General features: G+C 33.0%; 1 protein-coding gene across 6 annotated transcripts in view; it reads right to left on the bottom strand.

Annotated features, from left to right (window-relative positions):
* Positions 1 to 20,567, bottom strand: part of CSMD3 (CUB and Sushi multiple domains 3) — a 1,242,277-nt gene that overhangs the window by 132,183 nt on the left and 1,089,527 nt on the right. For all 6 annotated transcript variants that reach the window (XM_027064013.2, XM_027064014.2, XM_027064015.2 and 3 more), the window contains 2 exons: positions 3,401 to 3,519; positions 2,190 to 2,259 (listed from right to left, as the gene is read on the bottom strand). In XM_027064013.2, coding sequence (XP_026919814.1) covers positions 2,190 to 2,259; positions 3,401 to 3,519 — 189 coding nt within the window. The remainder of the gene's footprint in view (positions 1 to 2,189; positions 2,260 to 3,400; positions 3,520 to 20,567) is intronic.

Raw genomic sequence — 20,567 nt, 5'->3', positions numbered from 1 at the left:
CACACACATATACTGTAGCATGCTAAAACTTTATTTTAATCATTCCTTAAGCAATATTTATTAATTAGTATTCTAGACACTGGGGATATAGTAATGAACAGGTCTAAACTCTCTATTTTCATATCAGCAAAATATATATGCCATTTATTTTGTTGTCTGTACCTTTTTATATTCCCAATTTTTTATACTTAATTGGATACATACACACACACATCCCACACACATAACACACACACATAATTGGCATTATATATTTAAATTTTTACAATAGGCATTATATATATATAATTTTATAATTGAAATTATAAAATTGACATTATAATTGACTTATAAATTATTTGATACCTAAAGAGATATATCTTCTAAAAAATATCATCCAATCTAAAATCTAAATGCTTTTGGGGTCCCTGGGTGGCTCAGTTGGTAAATGTCCGACTTCAGCTCAGGTCATGATCTCGTGGTTCATGACTTTGAGCCCCAAGTGGGGCTCTGTGCTGACAGCTCAGAGCCTGGAACCTGCTTCAGATTCTGTGTCTCGTTCTCTCTCTGCTCCTTCCCCACTCACACTCTGTCTCTCTCTCAAAAAGAAACAAACATCAAAAAATAATAATAATAAAATAAAATAAAATCTAAATGCTTTCAATATCTTTGGGTAATTAAGACCATCCTTGCTTCTAGACATATTTTCCAGTAGTCTCAACAGAAATAGTACACCTGGTACATAGGCATAGATTGACTTGTCTTTGCCCTATATTCATATGTTAAAGCCTTCACACATTATCTGACTATATTAGAATTCAGGCTTCTAAGGAAGTAATCGAGGTTATATGAAATTATAAGGGTGGAGCCCTAATCTGATAGTACTACTATCCTTATAAGACACTAAAGGGACACCTGGGGGTCTCAGTTGGTTAAGCATTCTACTTGGTTTTGGCTCAGGTCTTGATCTTATGGTTCATGAGTTCAAGCCCCACATCAGGCTCTGGCTGACAGTGAAGAGCCTGCTTGGGATTCTCTCTCTCCCTCTCTCTCTGCTCCTTCCCTGCTCTTTCTCTCTCTCACAATAAATAAAAAATGAACTTCAAAACTAAAAAGGAAACAAATGGAGAAAAAAGAGAAAAGACACCATGTGAAAATGCAGGGAGAATATGGTCATTTACAAGCCGAGGAGAGAGGCCTCAGGAGAAAATAACCTTGCCAGCACCTTGCTTTTGGATTTCTAGCTTCTAGAACTGAGAGCAAATACATTTTTGTTGCCTAACCCAACCAGTCCGTGGTAGTCTGTTAAGGCAGCCCAAGGAAACTAACACAATACAGAGGGAAGTCATAGAAGTCACACCAATTCTTTTGTTTTTGCCCGTTTTCCTACTCAAAAAAAGGCTATCTTCGACATATATTTATCTTAATTACACTTACCATCTAAAACTCTGTTTAAGTTTTATGGGCTGACTATGTTTCCCAATGACTTGGGTCAACATCATCTCATCTTCCTGAAATTCCATCATGTGTAGTCAATGGTAGAACTAAATTACTCTTTTATTTCATGTCTTTTATTTCTACCACTCTAAATGGTATATAAATGATTTAAAGATAGGGATCACACCTCATATGTCTTTCTCAGATACTCTGTAGAGCCCAGGATATTAATGGTTGCATACAGATACTAGAAATGAGGAAGAGAAAAAAACATGAAAAAGTGAACAGAAATGACTGGAAGCAGCAGTAAGTTAGGGCACAAATTGGGTCCATTCTTTCTAAGATCCAAGTGCCATTTTGATATATTCCATATCTAAATCACCTGTCACTACCGAAGACATATCAAGGACTGTCATGCTCCCTTGGTACACTCCAGATTCCTTATTGTTTCCGGCTTAATAGCAAGCAATGAATATTTACTTACTTTCCTGATCTATGGGTATTTCTATCACAGCATACTGAGAAAAAGTTCTAAGGATCGAACAATCTAGTAACTTTTCTCAATTTCTGAAGTCATCCATTGATATTGAAGTTTGAGTTAAAAATTCTAAACATGTAAAATAAATTTTAAAAAGACATGAAATGTTTAGCTCAAAATATAATTTCCATAAAACTTGACAAAATGCAAACTATATGTTTGAAGAACGTTATATATAGGGTGTGTCTTTAAAATTTGATAAAGCTTATAAATGAGTTACAATTCCTCAACTTACCCAAACAAATTGGGATTGGATAATTCCATCTTCTTACAGGTCCAGGCATACATGTAATATGAGAATGACCCTATATAAACAAGACAGTACAGTTCAGTACTCACTTTAAAAAGACTGAATTAAACATAGCAAACTTAATATCATAAAAACAAGCTTAGATATATATTTTCATTTCTTATATTTTCAAACTTTTACTGGAATTTTCTTTTAAAAAGAGTCATGGTAAAAAAAATTGTTTAAAAGATTGAATGAAACGACCACATATGTTACTGTTTATAATAAATTGCTATAATATTCAAGGTGAGATAGGTTAAAGCATAATTTAAAAACATTTAATAAAAATATTAAAACAAGTCAATTAAGGTATATAAATTTTAAATTAAAATATAAAGTCCAGAAAGATCTGATTGTTCTTCTGAGACTAATAATTTGTAATACAACTTTAAAGACTCTAAATTATTAATTTTTAACTTTGCTTCCTCTAAGGAGTTTACTTACTTAACATATGAAATAGTTTTTGCCTCATATTTTTTCTCAATTTTTTAGTAGGTCTTTAGAGAGATTTTTATGCAACCATAAATTTGAGACCCTCTAAAATGTATTTATAGTCGATTTTCACTAATTTGGGGAATTTATTTACATGGAAGTTTCATTTAATGCTTTAAGTAGCACTTTGTTTTTATTTTCAAATCTAAAAGATTCTAAAAGATGCAGGAGTTCAGTTGTTACATCCTATGGGAATAGAAAGAAAAGTGTGAAGTAAATATTAATTTTGTTTCAAATTTAAGTTTTGGTCCCTTGCAAACAAAACCTATTTAGTCCAGGAGCTCTTGGGTGGCTCAGCTGGTTATGCAGATTCGATTTGGGCTCAGGTCATGATCTCACGATTCGTGGGTTTGAGCCTCACATCAGGCAACTGCACTGTCAGTGCAGGGCCTGCTTGGGATACTTTCTCCCCCTCTCTCTGACCCTCCCCTGCTCTCTCTCTCTCTTTCTCAAAATAAATAAACTTAAAAAAAAAAACCATTTAATCCATTCCAGTAATTTCTCTCATGAATAAGTTTTATGAACAAATTTAATACCTTTGACTTGGTATGCTACATGGTCTGAAATCAATATTTTTTGAAACATGTGGATTATCAATCATTGTTCTGTTAAAATATTCTGAAAAAGCAATGCATATCAAAACTATAATTTACAAATCACCTTACCTGAAGAGAATATCCTTGATCACACTGAAAGGACACAACATCACCAACCATATATCTGTCTCCAATTTTCATTCCACTGCTGGGAGTCTGCGGTTCGGGACAGGAATCCAAACCAATTGCTGAGAAATATAAAGATAATAGCATAAGTAACTTTCAAGTAATGAATGCTTAAATTATGCATATTAAATTACCAAAATTGAATACCATTATCATTAAAACTAGATTTTACATTGGGACGTTAAGAATGTTCTGTGAATAATATTTAAGTGAACAAGATTTAACTGTAGTTGTTAAAAGCAATGTGCTTTGGAACTATACCATAAAACTATTTCTTTGGATTTTCATGGCACCAACCATGTGATTACCTCTGTGATTACGCTTAAAGTCTTTTTTAACTCCCAGCCTAAATGTCTTCTACTGTAAAACAAAAATTAAAAATTCTTTTAAAAACTTCCTAGATAAAAAAGAAATAATAATTTATTGTGAGAGTAGAATGAAATTATATTTCTAAAGTATTCTTAATAAAATAACTAAAAAACTATTTGCTATTTTGTCCATATCACCTGGTTCCTTCCTCCTTAATATAGAATGGACTTTTTAATTTATGAGACATTTTTAAGTTACTTATTACATGTAAAATTTTTAAATGTATTTTTAAGGAAGATTTGTTATCCATATATATTATAAATAAAAAGGAGAAAAACATGTAGCTCATTGAGACCTGAAAAGTTTTCGTGACACTTGAAATCAGTTATTTCTGAAGGGGAGACAATTATATAATTCAAAACACTTCCATTATTTTCACATTAACAATATATTTTTCAATATATGGGGACAAATACATACTAAATGTTAAGCTGTTTTCCTAAAATAAAGTCTTAAAAATTAATTTTTTGCCAAAATATTTTTTTCAAACATGTGAATGTACTACTGTTATAAATTTTTTATTTTCTTTTTTTTAAATATAATTTATTGTCAAGTTAGCTAACATACAGTATATACAGTGTGCTCTTGGCTTTGGGGATAGATTCCTGTGATTCATTGCTTACATACAACACCCAGTGCTCATCCCAACAAGTGCCCTCCTCAATACCCATCATCCATTTTCCCCTCTTTCCCGCCCCCCCCCCCATCAGCCCTCAGTTAATTCTCTGTATTTAAGAGTCTCTTATAGTTTGCCTCCCTCTCTGTTTGAAACTATTTTCCCCCTTCCCTACCCCCACGGTCTTCTGTTAAATTTCTCAATTCCACATATGAGTGAAAACATATGATATCTGTCTTTCTCTGACTGACTTATATTTTCAGTAAAAGCCAATGTTTATTACGCATTTCTTTGCAATCCACATTTTGAAGCTAATCTAATGCATATTTAAATTATAAGAATAAGTAGTCACCACTGCAAAGTCATTATACATATGTTTTTTTCATGGAAAAAACATTAAAAATTAAATCCTAAACAATTACAGTACTTCAGACATTCTTTTACTCCTTGATATTTCCCTCCGATGGATGCTCTCATAGCACTACTTTCTACATTCCTTTGTGATGCTTAGTATAAACTAATAATGAATAAATAATTATGTAATTAGTTGTTCAATATTTGTTTCCCCTCTGAGAATAGAAACTCTTAAGGGCAGCTTAGAGCACAGCATCTTAAGGACACATTCAATAAACATCAGTTGACTGGATGAATGAAGAGTATGGAAAACAAAGCGAATCCCTGTTTTGATAATTTCTTAATAGATACTAATGTCTGCCCCTGCAAATGAAAAATGCTTTTTCTGCCTAATAATACAATGGTCAGAGTAGCTAAAAACCATGCCAAATTAGGTCACATTTAAGGACAGAAAATGACACGAGAGCACTATCTTTATAGAATTATGATTAGATCAGAAAGGAAGGCAGTAAAGAGGAAGAGTAAATTGGTCATTTGGGAGTGCACTTGAGGCAATCCTAGAGGAGGCTAGAGTAGTCCATGGACTGGAATTCCAATGCCCTGTGCTTCAATTAAGTAGGTCTCTAAACATATATCATGTTCCATATCTCTTGATTTTTTTGAAATCTTGAATTTCTGGACCAAGGCAAGATAAGTTATCATTACATTGTGACCTACTTTAAAAATTGTAAGGTTTCATGTCTTGCTTCCCCAACTAGATTTTAGGATCTAAGAAGTGAAATAAACTGTCTTATATTTGTTTTAATCTCATTTAATACCTACTAATGGGCCTTACACATTACATTTATCTGACTTCATGGAGCCCTTTTCAAGAATGAATGAATATCCCAAAAAAGTGATTTATTATATAAACATACATGTCTTATAAATAAGATTTCACCTCCCCTTGGTACAATCTTAGTTTTTAGGGAGTCCCAAACAGTACTTCTGTTACTCTTTACTGCTAAGGTCATTCTTACAGTCATTCTTACTGAGAAGGCCAAATTTTGCACATGTTCATTTTTCTTTTCTATCAAGTACTTCATTCAGAGTCATATACACAGAAAACTATTAATATACAGAAGTGGTGATTTCCTTTTCTGAGAGGAGAACAAAATAAAACTATGGTACAGTGATGCTATAGAGTATTGAGAGCTTTATTGTTAAGTGAGGTTTATACATAATATATATGCACATAGTAAAATATTTTATAAGTTTTAACTTTAAAATGTGATACAAAAATCAATAAACTATGTAATAGCGATTTTGTAAGTTAAATATTACATATATATATACACATATACATATATGTACGAACAGAGAAAAATGAGTAAAAGGAAATATGCCAAATATGAGTATAGGTTAGGGTTCTTGATTATGAGATTATTGGCGATTTGTATGCCTTTCCTTGAATGTTCCTGTATTTCCAAAATTTTTATAATTTGGAATGAATTTTTAATTAATAAAATTCCTCATCTATTAGATGAATTAGTACTAGTAGCGAATTTGAGGGTAAAAGTACATATTCCCTTCTATTGTTTAAGACACTGAGTTAGGAAAAAAAAAGAGATTGAGTGGGACCAGCTAATCTGTTGAATATGATTGTTTCAAGGTAGAAAGCAAGGTGATGAGGTAATCAGATAAGCAGAAGTCACTGATGGTCTCTCTCATTTTTTTGGAGCCAATTATTTTATGTACACTAAAGAAGATAAAACAGAAATATCTGAAAATCTTACAGTTCATATTTTACATTTTTTATTTGAACAAATAAACCTCTGAGTGATTAAATAGCAATTTTAAAGTAGCTAGATTTATGGTGGTGATTATTCATAATGCATATAAAGGTTGAATCACTATGCTGACCACCTGGAACTAACATGATCTCGTATGTCAATGACCCTTCAACTTAAAAACTCTTTAAAAAGTCTTCTTTGAGAATTATTTTCACTTCTTTATAAGTAACAAAATCAATAGATTATTAGAATCAACAAAGAAAAGAGAATTTTTATAAAAATATTGTAAAGGATTCTCTTGTTTAACGAAGGCAATCAAAATATTGAGTCATTTGCAACTTTATGAGTGTAAATTTTGGTGTTGGCAATCAAAGATACTCTCTGGGTGAATTTTTGAAATGACAATTGGATCAATTGATCTGCTTTTGTAGCCAAAAACAAACAGAAATGAATCCAGCAACAAATCCATATCAAAAATTGCACAGAGTTCTGTCTGCTGTCAAATTACAGTAGGCAGTTACCCTGAATGAAAATGCCAAAACCTCAGTTCTTTACATTTCCAACATTTATTTATAACCATTTATGTATAACCCAAAACTATTCTTTCCAATCTGTTCACAAGCCAATCAATCTGCAGTAGAAAATGCTCTTAATCATAAATCGTATCATTTATATCTGATCATTCTGACTATATGTATGTATATATCATATATATGTGATATACATAAATGATAAAATGTTAAATAGACTTTGACATGAGTAATTACTGAGGACCTGTTGTGTACTTTGTATATATATTTTAATATATAATATATTATAAATAAATATATATATATATATATATATATATATATTACTGCCCAGAATTCCATAATGATTTTAGTTAGTTTTAATGCATCAAGAGAGGCAGACAGGAAGAAGAAGAAAGCGTAATTACTGCTAAGATTCCTGGTAAATTGTTTTGTAAGAGGAAAAACTCCTTCACAAATTTGACATGACAACCTATGTATAAATTTATTGAAAATCAAGACCAAAATATTGGAACTGCATACATGTAAGAAAGGAGCAGGAATGGAATCGTGTCTTTGCACAAAGGTTGTATTCAGTGATAGCAAAGTCTTGTTATTTTAAATATATTTCATGTCTTCAATTTTAAATCTTACTCTAAATAGTGGATTCAAGATAACTATTATTTCTATGTTTATACAACATATGAGGGATTTTTTTTAAATACACTAGAATCGCCATTTGGCATTCCACATTTATCATTGTAATATAACTGTCTGAAAAAAACCACAGAAGTTGGTGACAATCAAAGAATGAATCCAATATGAGCTGGAGTATTTGTTTGAAGACTTGTAGAAAACTCCAATGGCAAGCACACAGACTTTGTTCTGGTATAATGTATGTTGGAATTGATTAATTAATCTGGTAAACAAATATTTGCCAAATACTTATGAAACATGTAACTTGAATGTTTGTAAGCAAGTTTTTTTCAGAAGGAACTATTCTGACTTAATAGTCACTGATGGGCAGCAGTGGGTCAGGAACACATTGTGATGTGTGGACTTCACTCGCGTTTACGTTAATCCGTAAATTTTTACTTACTTACTTTACTTGTTCTTACTTCAGTTAACATTTAACTTAGCATTACCCTGAATAATTAATTGAATATTCAGTAATAGAAAGTGCTTAGCAAATTTTAGTCTACGGAGTAACGAAAACTAAGTTAAATGATAAAATTTTAAAGAGAATCTGACATAAACAATTGCTGAGCACCTATTGTGTACTCTGTATCATGTTAGATGTCAGAAATGCAAAGAAATATTACCACATAAGCGACCATGCTCTAAGGAAACATTTGATGAAACAGGAGAGGTAACTATTTCAAAAGATTACAGGGTAGTGAAACAGTCACAATAAATGAAGGTTAACCTTTGTTTAAATTATTATTTCATAAAGGATAACCCTACTAGAAAATTATGTATTTTACCCACTCATGATAACAAAGGGTAAGATGATGGTGATGTCCTGGCAGACAAGGTGGCATGTTAAATAAATGAAGTTTCAGGTGATTTTTCCTTCTTATGGAAAACAGAGGAATGTTTTCCCCCAAAGTACATTGTAGTGTTTTGAAAAGAGCAAGAAATGAAGCTGAAAGGGAGGCAGGATATACACATTGTGTACAGTTTTATAATCTCAACCAATGTAGGAAATTATTTTTTTTCCTGTGGGTAGTGAAGGAAAATTTCTTAGTTATTAAGAACACAACCTCGATTTGCACTAGTTTCGTAATCTTTGGTAAAGTCTGAAATCACTTATATGCCTCAGTTCCCTCACCTATAAAATGAGGTGGAAAAATGCCAACTTCATAGGAATATTGTAATGCTGAAGGAAAACAAGATATGCATAATACTTAAAATAGTGGCAGGGACATAAAAGCTAACATCATTTAGTGGTTTTAAGCATGGGAGTGAGGTTGTCTTTTACATTCTAGATAAAGGATAGGATATTTTTTCTGTTGTTATGAGAGTATGTTTCTGTATGTTTAAGATCAATAAGTTTCACATATATACTATAGGAATATTAAAAAATATGTAAAAAATTATATAAAGTGACAAGACTTTAAATACTTTGAATTTTTTGTTGACCCCAAACAAAAAGTTTCTGTATAAGCTAAAATGTTACTGATATTAATGAGAGAAAAACCAACAGACTAATGTTGTTAGCTCAAGATACAACCAGAGAAAGTGTAGGAATACAAAACCACAATGTTTCCAGAATTCACAACTTAGGCTAAATCTATTTCTATGTCGACACCACAAAGAGGTAAAAAGTCAGTGAGATGATCATGAAGTAAATTTTGATTAAAAGAGAAAACTATGACAAAACTAATGGCCTTAAAGGGTTAAGGAGTGAGATATGTTTGTAAAACCTATTATACTTATTTGCATTTAATACATTCTGTTAATGGCAACTGAAATTAGAAATGACAAATATTTATAATTTAATTTGGGCAGGAGAGGTTTCTACAATTAACATTGTACGAGATGATATACATAAACTAGTTAGAACAAGAAAATTAGTTTAAGTAAAAACATAATTAATCTTAAAATCACTATTTTTTTTCTCAAAGAATCAATTATTGAATTAGCCCAAGGGAGGAAACCATTTTTAGTGATTATAAAAATAAACTCATTAAGACCTAATGCATTATCTCTTAAGCATATTGCTCAAGGATGGAAAACAGTAAAATAACTATTGTGCTGAATTGAATCTTTTGTTATTTATTAGCTAGAGTTAAATGAATACATGTCTAGGCATTTACTATTTTGTGACTATGTTTATACTTTTGGCTATTCGGACTAGCCCTTCCACTATGATGTGGGATGGAAAGATATTTTCAGACCACCTGTGTTTTCTCAGGATTTGCAGAAAGTTATTAGTGGCACATATCATGAGTGTTCTCAGGTTTAGGAGGAGAGAAAAATCTATTCATCATGGTAACATGTACCTTTGCCTTCCTCAGAGTATTTCCTAAGATCTTTGAGCTCCCTTAAATGTGCAAACACCATTACTGCATGTAATTTGCCCTTTTAAAACATGCGCATTGTATAAGTTCAAAACCAAAAACTACTCATTGATTTATAGACGCTCCACTGTCCCTTTAGAATTTTCCAAGTCCCTTTAGAATTTCCTTTAGAGTAAGATACAAATGTGTATGGCAACGCATTTTAGGAAATGTGAAAGAAATGATATAGGCATATTATAACCAAATTGTAATTTGCATTTTAAAAGTTTTAATGATGAAGCTCTAACAGAATCCAAGTGGCAGAGCAACTAGAGATTATAAATTCTCTTTACAGAAGCTTCCTAACAATTGATCAATTTAATGTCATTCCATGTACTAGGGACATTTTTCCTAGCAAAAAAATATATTTATGCAAGACATACAATTACAACCAGAATCACATATGTTAAAACCAAACAAACAACAAAAGATATAAATTGTCAATTTAAGAATTCATTCCCAGTGCTCTTGTGGATCATCAGACAGAAAAATTTGATACTTGGTAGAAAAAAATATATTAACTCAGAGCAGCTACATCCAATGACATGACTACTAAACCAGCACACATTTCCAAAACAGAAAAACAATGTAGCTTTATGTCAACAAAATTTGTCAACAAAATTTTATTCACAAAATTTTGTGAGAGAGACAGAGAACATGAGTGGGGGAGGGGAGGAGAGAGAAAGAGAGAGAATCCCAAGTAGGCTCCATGCTGTCGGCATGAAGCCCGAAGCGGGACTACATCCCATGAGCCATGAGACCATGACCTGAGCTGAAATCAAGAATCAGACCCTCAACCAACTGAGCCACCCAGGTGCTCCAAAATTCTCTGAGGATTTTATCTCACCTCTACTACTCACTTACTTTGAGGTCTCAGATTACTATCTAAACTTCAGTTTTGTCATCTATACGATAGGATTAAAAATAATACCTGCCTCAAGGGGGAAAATTAAGTAAAGATATATCTATAAAACATTTATACTATGTTGACATCTACTGGACACTTGAAAAAAATGTTAACTTTATAATTTAATAACCTTATAATATAATGATGATAATATAATGATTCCAATAATCATGATGGAGGGACTGTTAACTGTTGTCGAGGAACCCTAGCAGTCATTCAAATGCTTATAGTTTATAATGCTCTGACACAAACGGCTGTTCGTACTATAGATATTCCACACTTTGAAAGCCATCATGGATAGACAAGCAAATGTGAGCCTTAAATATCAGTATGTGCCAAATTCGAGATAGTTATTTTTGCTTCAAATACTTTACAAGGCAAAATGTATGAAAGAGTTAACCCAGCTACATAGAAATTTTCTTTAAAAATACAGACTAACACCTGAGAAGAAAACAACGTTGTACAAAAACAGGTAGTTTTTTTTTTTTTTTTTAAGTATAAAATGTTTTGTTTTTTTTTAAGGCCAGACCTCCTTCTTTAATAAGTAACTAACAAAAGAACCTATTAGATACTGGAATACTTGGTGTAAATAGCTTGTTGGCTACCAGAACTTTGGTACCTGGGTGATAATAGCCAAGTCATAGGCCACAATTATACAAAAGTAGTATAATTACACCAATATACAGTTATCTCCTTTAGATAAATGTAGTTACTGTCTTTTTTTTTTAACCAATTTTCTAGCAAATATTTGCTGGGGATGTAGAAGCAATAATAAAACATTGTGTTGCACAATATCAGAAATAAATGATATACAATATACTCAAGTAGCTTAATATTCACCTACCTTTCTAGCTTAATATTCATTGAGAAATAATTCAAAAATGCTAATTAAAATTACCAAACATTTGTAATTGCAAAGCACCCTACAGTACCTTATAAGTCAGGGCATGCCATTTCTCTGCTCAAAACTTCCTAACGAGTTCTATTACAACTGGAGGGAAAAATTACATCCTTACAATAGCCTGCAAGACCGCCATTTTCCCTTCTCTCTCTCACCTCATTTCCTCCTACTCTTGCCTTCTTGCTCTTCTTCATCCTTATGTTTTAGGGTGTCTGCTCTGGGTATCCTCTAAAACACCCTTTCCTCACATTCCAGCAAACTCTCTTCCTGCACAGCCTTCTAGCTGTGCTCAAATGTCACCTTCTCTTGAAGGTCTGCCCTTCATAACAGCCTCTCTGTAGCCCTAACATTTTTGGATCCCTCAACCCTCCTTCTATCTTCTTCTACGATTTGTCACTTTCTGAAGGGCTCTGCAGCTTAATAATTTACATTTACAGCTTAAAAACTTTAAATTTTTGTCTTTTATGTCTTCACCTGCTAGACTACAAGCTCCAAGAAGGCTAGAGGATATGGTCTCTTTTGTTCACAAATATGAACTGACACACAAGTGTTCAGTAAATATTTGTTGAATTAATAAATAAAAGGCATTGAGGGAGTGAAAGAGGGATATCAGAATCCAGAAAAAGAAGAAAATCACTTCTAGAATGAGCTGATTGGATCAATTAAGATTTAGGGTAATAGATAAAACTAAGAGCTATATAGCTAGAAAAAGAAAAAAAAGTGGGGCATATCAGCTGGAGGAAATGAATGGGAAGAGGAGAAAAGAGGAAAAGCACGTTATATCTAGGAAACAAACAATTATTTCATTTGATTAAGTGGGGAAATCTTACAACATACATGTGGTAAAAGATGACGTAATTACTGTTGGAGTTAGAGGCTAAAGAATGTTGCCTTTCTTTAATAGGTAATAGGAAAACAATGACATTGACATGATCAAAATGGGTCTCTAGAAATAATGAGATCAAGGCATGGGAAAGATAGATTGGGCTCAAGGAACATCAGATTTGTCTGATGTTAATCATAATCATAATTGTCAGGCAGTCTTGAGTTAAAAATGTCATGATCTCAAGTTAAAGGAGGAAACGATCACTATGATAAAATCAGCCTATTTGTCAGCATTTACCTTCTAAGTACATAAGAAGCAAGACATATCTGTTTAGTAATTGTACCATCAGATAATCTAGAATTTGTTTCCTAAAAGCCTCACGAGTGAGTAGGAAAATCAGAGAATATACTCACTTGTTTGAAGGAATCTCAGCCAAATTTCCATTTCCTAAGACAAAAGAATACCAGCCATGCTTTCTGAAAGCTTTACTATTTAAAATCATCCTCTAGGAATATAGGAAGACTCTACTTTCTTTGTTAAAAACAAAACAAACAAACATGAAACCTGTCCTTTTTATAGTAAACCTTAAAGTTTTGGGCATCTGTTGCTGGCATTTTTGAAACTGTTATTTCCCCATTGTGAGTCCCTCCTTATGTTATCCTGTGGGCAGAACTTTTATCTCAGAAGCTGCCAGAAATGAAATGCCAAATATATGCAGTGAAATAGGTGTCTTTTCAGTGAAGAAAAGTTAATATAACTACCCTTTTTTATAACACACACACACAACCACACACACACAGTATTTTCCTAGTACCCAACTGCTTGAGCATTTTGCTTTTTCTAACTATCAAAACTTAAATATGAATTTTTTTCACATAGTCTTTATTTCTATTCACTAAAAAATAGTTTCCTCTTACTGAGGCCATTGTGTTTTTATACCTCAATCACAATTGGGGGGGGGGGGGGCGGTGCTTCTGAAAACAAAGAAGTTCTTTAAAATTTTTATGACCAGTTAATATAACCTACCCTGCAAATGGTCAGTTTCTTGCATTACTACAAAATAACTGTTTCTTCACTAAGGGAAGATTTCAAAACTTGACAGAAATTAAGATACTTCTTCCACAAACAAGATAGTTTATTTGCACATGCACACACACACATGCACGTGTGCTCACACACACACACACACACACACACACACACATACACACACAAGCAAACCACTGTGCTTGGATGTAATCTCTAGCATTACTGGAAGGGATATACTCCAGTGTGCACTGAGTGATCAGACAGCCTTTGAGATAACTTTGCTGGACACTGCACCAAAACCACGGCTGCTCCAGGATCCAGCCGTGGTCGATCCACTAAATGTATTATAACTGCTTTCCAATCTGTTATTAACAAAGCAACAAAATACAGTGCCATCGCGTGTTTATAAATTTGTTCTCGAAGACTAGAGCAGAAGTTATTAGTCATTTCAATTTTCTAAAGCTGGACTTAAATTTCCTTGTTCAACCTCCCCTCCATTCTCTTGCATTTACTCAGTATTTCACAAATGCTATGTTCACGTCCTTATTGATTAGAAAATAGATTTGAAAACATGAAGAATATTCCAAAACTTTTAACTAATTAAAAGAACATTAGGCATTCTCTGGCACTGACTTCACCACTGTCCACTAAATGTATCATTTTCTCTCTTCTCTCTTCTTTCTATTTATCTCCCTGTCCTAATTACCCCTCTTTTCCTATACTCCCTAACTTTATTTTTTTCCAACTATTTCTCTATGCTTCTTCATCTTTCTACTTATAGTTCCTATTTAAATTTAGATTCACTAGCTTTGTTTAAAAACAACACATGCAATGAAAGCATGCTTAAGTGACACCATTACCAAGTGTAACTATTTAGTGAGCATTCATTCAATTTCCCCCAAAAGGAATGGTCTTTTTCTTTTTTTCTTCTTTTTTTTTCTTTTTTTAAATTTTTTTTAATGTTTATTTATTTTTGAGACAGAGAGAGACAGAGCATGAATGGGGGAGGGTCAGAGAGAGAGGGAGACACAGAATCTGAAACAGGCTCCAGGCTCTGAGCTGTCAGCACAGAGCCCGACGTGGGGCTCAAACCCATGGACCGTGAGATCATGACCTGAGCCGAAGTCAGAAGCTTAACCGACTGAGCCACCCAGGCGCCCCACGAATGGTCTTTTTCTACCTGGAGAATATTTTAACTTTTTTCCACTAACTTATGATTTGATAAAAATTAATGTTTTATGCAAATTTACATGCTTTTTGTAGCACTGGTATTTTTTATTCTATTTATTTTAATCCAGGAAGTTTTTTAGAATTTTGTTCCAAATAAAAGGGAACATCCAGCAAATGGTTTGATGTGTTAGTTAAGGTCCCTCAACACAATGTTTGTAAATTTTGGTTGTCATCTTATCACCTTCTAATAGATTCCACTTTGTGGTTTTTGAAAAATACAGTGAATATTGTCCTTAGATTGCCTACACACAGTACCTAGCTTTTTTCTTTGTTTTTCTCATGGGTGGAGAATCAAGATATCTACTAATTCTTAAGAAATATCTGGGGATCAGTTTGAAGTCAAAGAACCATTATGTGAATATTTACTTTGAATTGTGTGACCTCAAAGTTAACAAATTAAATGTTGTTCCTGGTAAGTAGCCTCTAGACTATTGGGAGAGTTAGAAGTATTATTTTTCAAAGCAACTGCACATATAATATACACGGATACATCATTTATTCTTATGCTCATTCATTACCAATGGTGAGTTCTTTGCCACATTCTTGAGTTGGGTCCTGATAACTAACTTAGAAAATCCTAGCATTCGTTGATTGCTTATTTTATAGAACTAAAACTACCTCCTAAGATAGTCAGATAAATAATCACAAATTTGGGCAAGAACAAACTTCATGTACTAAAGTTTACACTTGATTAGGATAGAGATTTATGTCATTTATCTTCTAATCCCTCTACAACTCTCATCAGACTTTCCTTGACATGGTTAGGTAATCAACTCTACTCTTTAAATTAGAAATCAAGATTAAAGATGCTTAAGTTATATTTCCAGCATGTCTTTTCTCTCAAATATATTGGTTTCTGTGACCTAAATTTGTGAGATTTAAATACATTAGTCACTGTTTTCCCTTGAAAATATCAAACTCTCAATTCTTTGTTCTTAGACTAAGCAGCTATGCATTATTAACACCTATTATGGAAATGGCTCAATTTCCTTCATGTATTCAACATAATTAAGAGTTTCTAACCAAAAGAACCATTTGAAAAATTATAGATAATTGGGTAAGCAATTCCATTAAGTTTTATTGATCTTATATTATGTATCTTATACAAATAAAGGACCTTTTTGGCATTCAACGAAACATTTAAAAAATGCAAAAGTTGTATATATAAGGGACTTAAAAAAACTTTCTTCAATTTCTTTGTGACTATAATTAATTTAATAATCTATATTTTGAATAAATATCAAAACATATGCTGCTTTTTAACTGTATTATCTATAATGACATCAAATTTCTGATGACATGCTACACCTTTCAGAAGTAGCCCTGACTATATAAGCAGCCTTAGTTTCTAGTGCTGCCTCAAACCTTATACAATAATCTTACTGAACTAGGTGTACGTCTCCAAATGTGCCGTATATCACAGCTCTGTCTGAACATGAAATTTCCATGCTAAGAATACCCAATACACCTTCTCTAACCAAAATTCTTGCTATTTGTTAAGACTCAGTCCAAGTGTCACCTCCTATTTAAAGTATTTCCTGAACTTCCTAAATGGAGCTGATTACTTACCACTTTTGTGTACTCTACCATAAATATCTCTATTCCTAAATTTATAGCACTGTGTTACTGCTTTACCTTTCTGCCTCTCCTATGAGACTGTGATCTTCTCAAAGAAAGATATAGTGACATATTTATCTTTGCATTTTCCATGTTAAGCATAGTGTCTGATACACAGTAGCTGTTCCATATATTTCTGGGTGAATGAACAATGAATGAATGAATCTTTTACTAATTTGTCATCTATTTACATTACAGTGACATTGTATTTGAGGTAGCAATAGCTGGAAAATAAACTTCAAAATAAAACAAACAAAAAGACATTGTCCAGAAGCAACTGACCAGTATTTATTAGTGCATGCCTATCATTGTAGCTTCTGTTTCTTCCCACAGAGAGTTTCTATTTTATCAGAAATCCCAGTATAGGTAATGAAGTTACAGTGATGGATTGAGTGGCCTGGAAAATGATATTAAGGAAATAATACTCAATGGGATACCTTCACACAACAGAAACCAACAGAATTACAAAATGTGTATAGGCTAAGGTATTAAATCCTTTGATGAACACCAGCATCAGTATAGGTGTACTGATGTTAATAATATATGGCAATATTATTTATTTAACTTCTACTTCTAAGTGCTGTATCACAGCCAACAAATGTATTTTGAAGGCCTAAGATTCAAGGACTGCACTTATTGCAAGAGACAAAAGGACATCCTAAATGGACATGGTCTGTCTTCCTGGGGTTTACCTTGTTGGGAGACAGTAAACCCCAAAATCACCAAAATAACCACCCAGTTACACTTGTGATAATTTTATGGAGCAAAATAAACAATCATATATGTCTCATAAATGCATTTAGCTAGGGTACATAAGCCATTTTTGTGTCTAAAAGTTTCAGAGAGGGTTGGGAAATGAATATATATATATTCTGTGCTACCAGAAAAGTCACTTACTCCAATTATAGGTTTAAAATATCTAAAGAATCCAGTTCCTCTCACAATTAGACAATACTTGTAAGGGAAGACATTACAATGGATATCACAGGAATAAAAAGGATCTTAAGAAACCACTATAAGCAATTATACACCAACAAATCAGGTAACCTAGAAGAAATGGAAAATCTCCAGGAAATATATAATCTACCCCAATGAATTATGTAGAAATAGAAAAATCTCAATAGACCAATAATGAATATGGAGATTAAATAAGTAACCAAAAACCTTCCAGCAAAGAAAAGCCCAGGAACAGATGACTTCATGGGTAAATTTTACTAAACATTTAAAGAATTAACATTGATCCTTCTCAAACTCTTCCAAAATATTGAGGAAATAGTTCTCAATTCATTTCCCTGATGGTCATAGCCAAATATATTATAAGAAATCTATGGGACAACATGCCTGATGAAAGAGAAGCAAAAATCCATAATAAAATAATAGCAAACCAAATTAAACAGCACACTAAAAGGATTATATACCATGAACAAATGGATTTATCCCTGAGATGCAAGAATGGCTCAACATACACAAATAAATGTGATATACTACAATAACAGAATAAAGGATAAAGATTATCTTAATAGATGCAGAAAAGAGCATCTGACAAAATACAACATCCTTTTCTAATAAAACTTCCCAACAAATTAGATGTAATGGAATGCAACTCAAAATAATACAAGCCATACACGAAAAACCCACACCTATCAGAATACTCAACAGTAAAAAAATCTAAAAGCTTTTCATCTGATATCAGGAGCAAGATAAGGATGCCCAATCCTTGTCACTTCTATTCAGCCTACTACTGGAATCCTAGCCAAAGAAATTGGGGAGGAAAAAAAAAGGATCAAAATTAACAAGGAAATGGAGGTATCTCTGTTTGTAGGTGACATGATCTTATATGTAGAAAAATCTAACTCCACAGGACACTGTTAGAACTGATAAATGAAGTCTGTAAAGTTTCTATACAAAATGTCAGAAGTCAGTTGTAATTTGATACACTAACACTGAAGTATCTGAAAAGGAAATTTAGAAAATAATCCTATTTACAGTAGCATCAAAAAGAATAAAATACTTAGGAATAAAGTTAACCAAGGAGGTTAAGACTTATACATAGAAAACTACAAAACACTGATGGAAGATACTGAAAAATTATTGGAGTATTTTCCAAAAATATGTAATAAATGGAGAAATATTCCATGTTCATGAATTAGAAGACATAATGTTGTTATAAAGTCCATAATATCCAAACTAATCTACAGATTCAATGCAGTCACTATCAAAAATCCAATGGCATTTTTTACTGAATTAGATAAATAAACAATCCTAAAATTTATATGCAACTACAAAAGATTCAAAGTAGCCAAAGCAATTTTGAGAATGAAGATCAAAACTGGAGACATCACACTTCCTCATATCAAAATATATTACAAAACTACAATAATTAAAACATTACAGTACTGCAATAAAGATAGACATATAGAAGAATGAAACAGAGAATCCAGAAACAAACCCACATCAACTTATCTTTGTCCAAGGTGCCAAAATACACAATGGGGAGAGAATAATCTCTTCAACAAATGATGTTGGGAACACTGGATGTCCACAAGCAAAAGAATAACAATAGACCCTTCTGACATCATACACAAAAATTAACTCAAAATGGATTAAGGTTTTAAATAGAAGATCTGAAAATGTAAAGTCCCTAGAAGAAAACATAGAGGAAAGTGTCATGACTAGTCTTGGCAATGATTTCTTGGATGTGACATAAAAGCCTAAGAAATAAAAGCAAAAATAAACAAGTGGGCAACATCAAAATAAAAGGCTTCTGCACAGCAAAAGAAACAATCAACAGAGCAAAAAGAAACCTAAAGAATGGGATAAAATATGTGCAAATCACATACCTAATACAGGGTTAATACTCAAAATATATAAGGAACTCCTGCAACTTAATAACAAGAAAATAAATAATCTTATTTAAAAAACAGGCAAAGGACTTAGACATTTCTCCAAAGATGACATAAAATGACCAACAGGGATATGAAAAGAAGCTCAGCACCTCTAGTCATCAGGACAATGCAAGCCAGTCAAAACCACATGATGAGCTATCACCTCATATCTATTAGGATGACTATTGTCAAAAAAAAGAAAAAAAAAGAAAAGAAAAGACTAATAGGAAAAACAAAAAGACAGAGTCCACCAGATGACCGAATAATATGTCCCTCATTATATCTTCCCCTTAGCAACAACAATGTAGCAGCCATCAATGGACAAAATGTCTTTGTGAGAAATGTGGGATACAGGTAGGGGTAACACCCCAGTACAGTCCAAGAATGAGAAAAGTCATTTGGAGAACACAGACCAGCACCTAGGTGGCTGACTCAAAAACAATTGCATAGCCCTGAGAACTTGAACTTGGTAACCCCATTTGCCTTTGGTTCTGTCATCAATAAATACGCCAAGAGATCCAGGAGGAGTCTCACCTACCAATACATCAGATAATTGGTGTATAGACTTTGTTGCTGGCTGTAGATTCTGAAAGTGCCCTTTGAACTAACTCCAGGCCCTCTGAGCCACAGTCTAAAAGCCTCATAGAACACTGAATTACACAATCACCCATGAATGAGAGACCCTTTATGGAGGTCCAGGATTTTGACAGCAGTCCAACACACCATTGGAATAAAAACAAACAAACAAACAATAATCAAAGTTGACACATTGATGAGGATAAGAGGAAGAATTTTGTTTTACCTTCATTACCATTCCCCCCAAGGCAGTGTTAAGTGATCCCCTATTGACCCGTGATTTCTCCTGTTGTGGAAAGTGATAGTGTGTGAGTGGGTGTCTGACTTTTCCAGCTGTGCAAGATGCTGCCAGAGAGGAAAAAGACAATCTCTCTCTTGCCTTATCCACAATATTGAATCATGGCCTGAGAAACTAAGGGCAGGTGAGTATTTGGGAAAAGAGAAGTCAGAGCTCACA

This window comes from Acinonyx jubatus, chromosome F2 (genome assembly GCF_027475565.1).
Source record: "Acinonyx jubatus isolate Ajub_Pintada_27869175 chromosome F2, VMU_Ajub_asm_v1.0, whole genome shotgun sequence".
In the NCBI taxonomy this organism is placed as follows: Eukaryota; Metazoa; Chordata; class Mammalia; order Carnivora; family Felidae; genus Acinonyx; species Acinonyx jubatus.
Note: the sequence above shows the minus strand (reverse complement) of the source record. Positions and strands in the feature narration are given on the sequence as shown.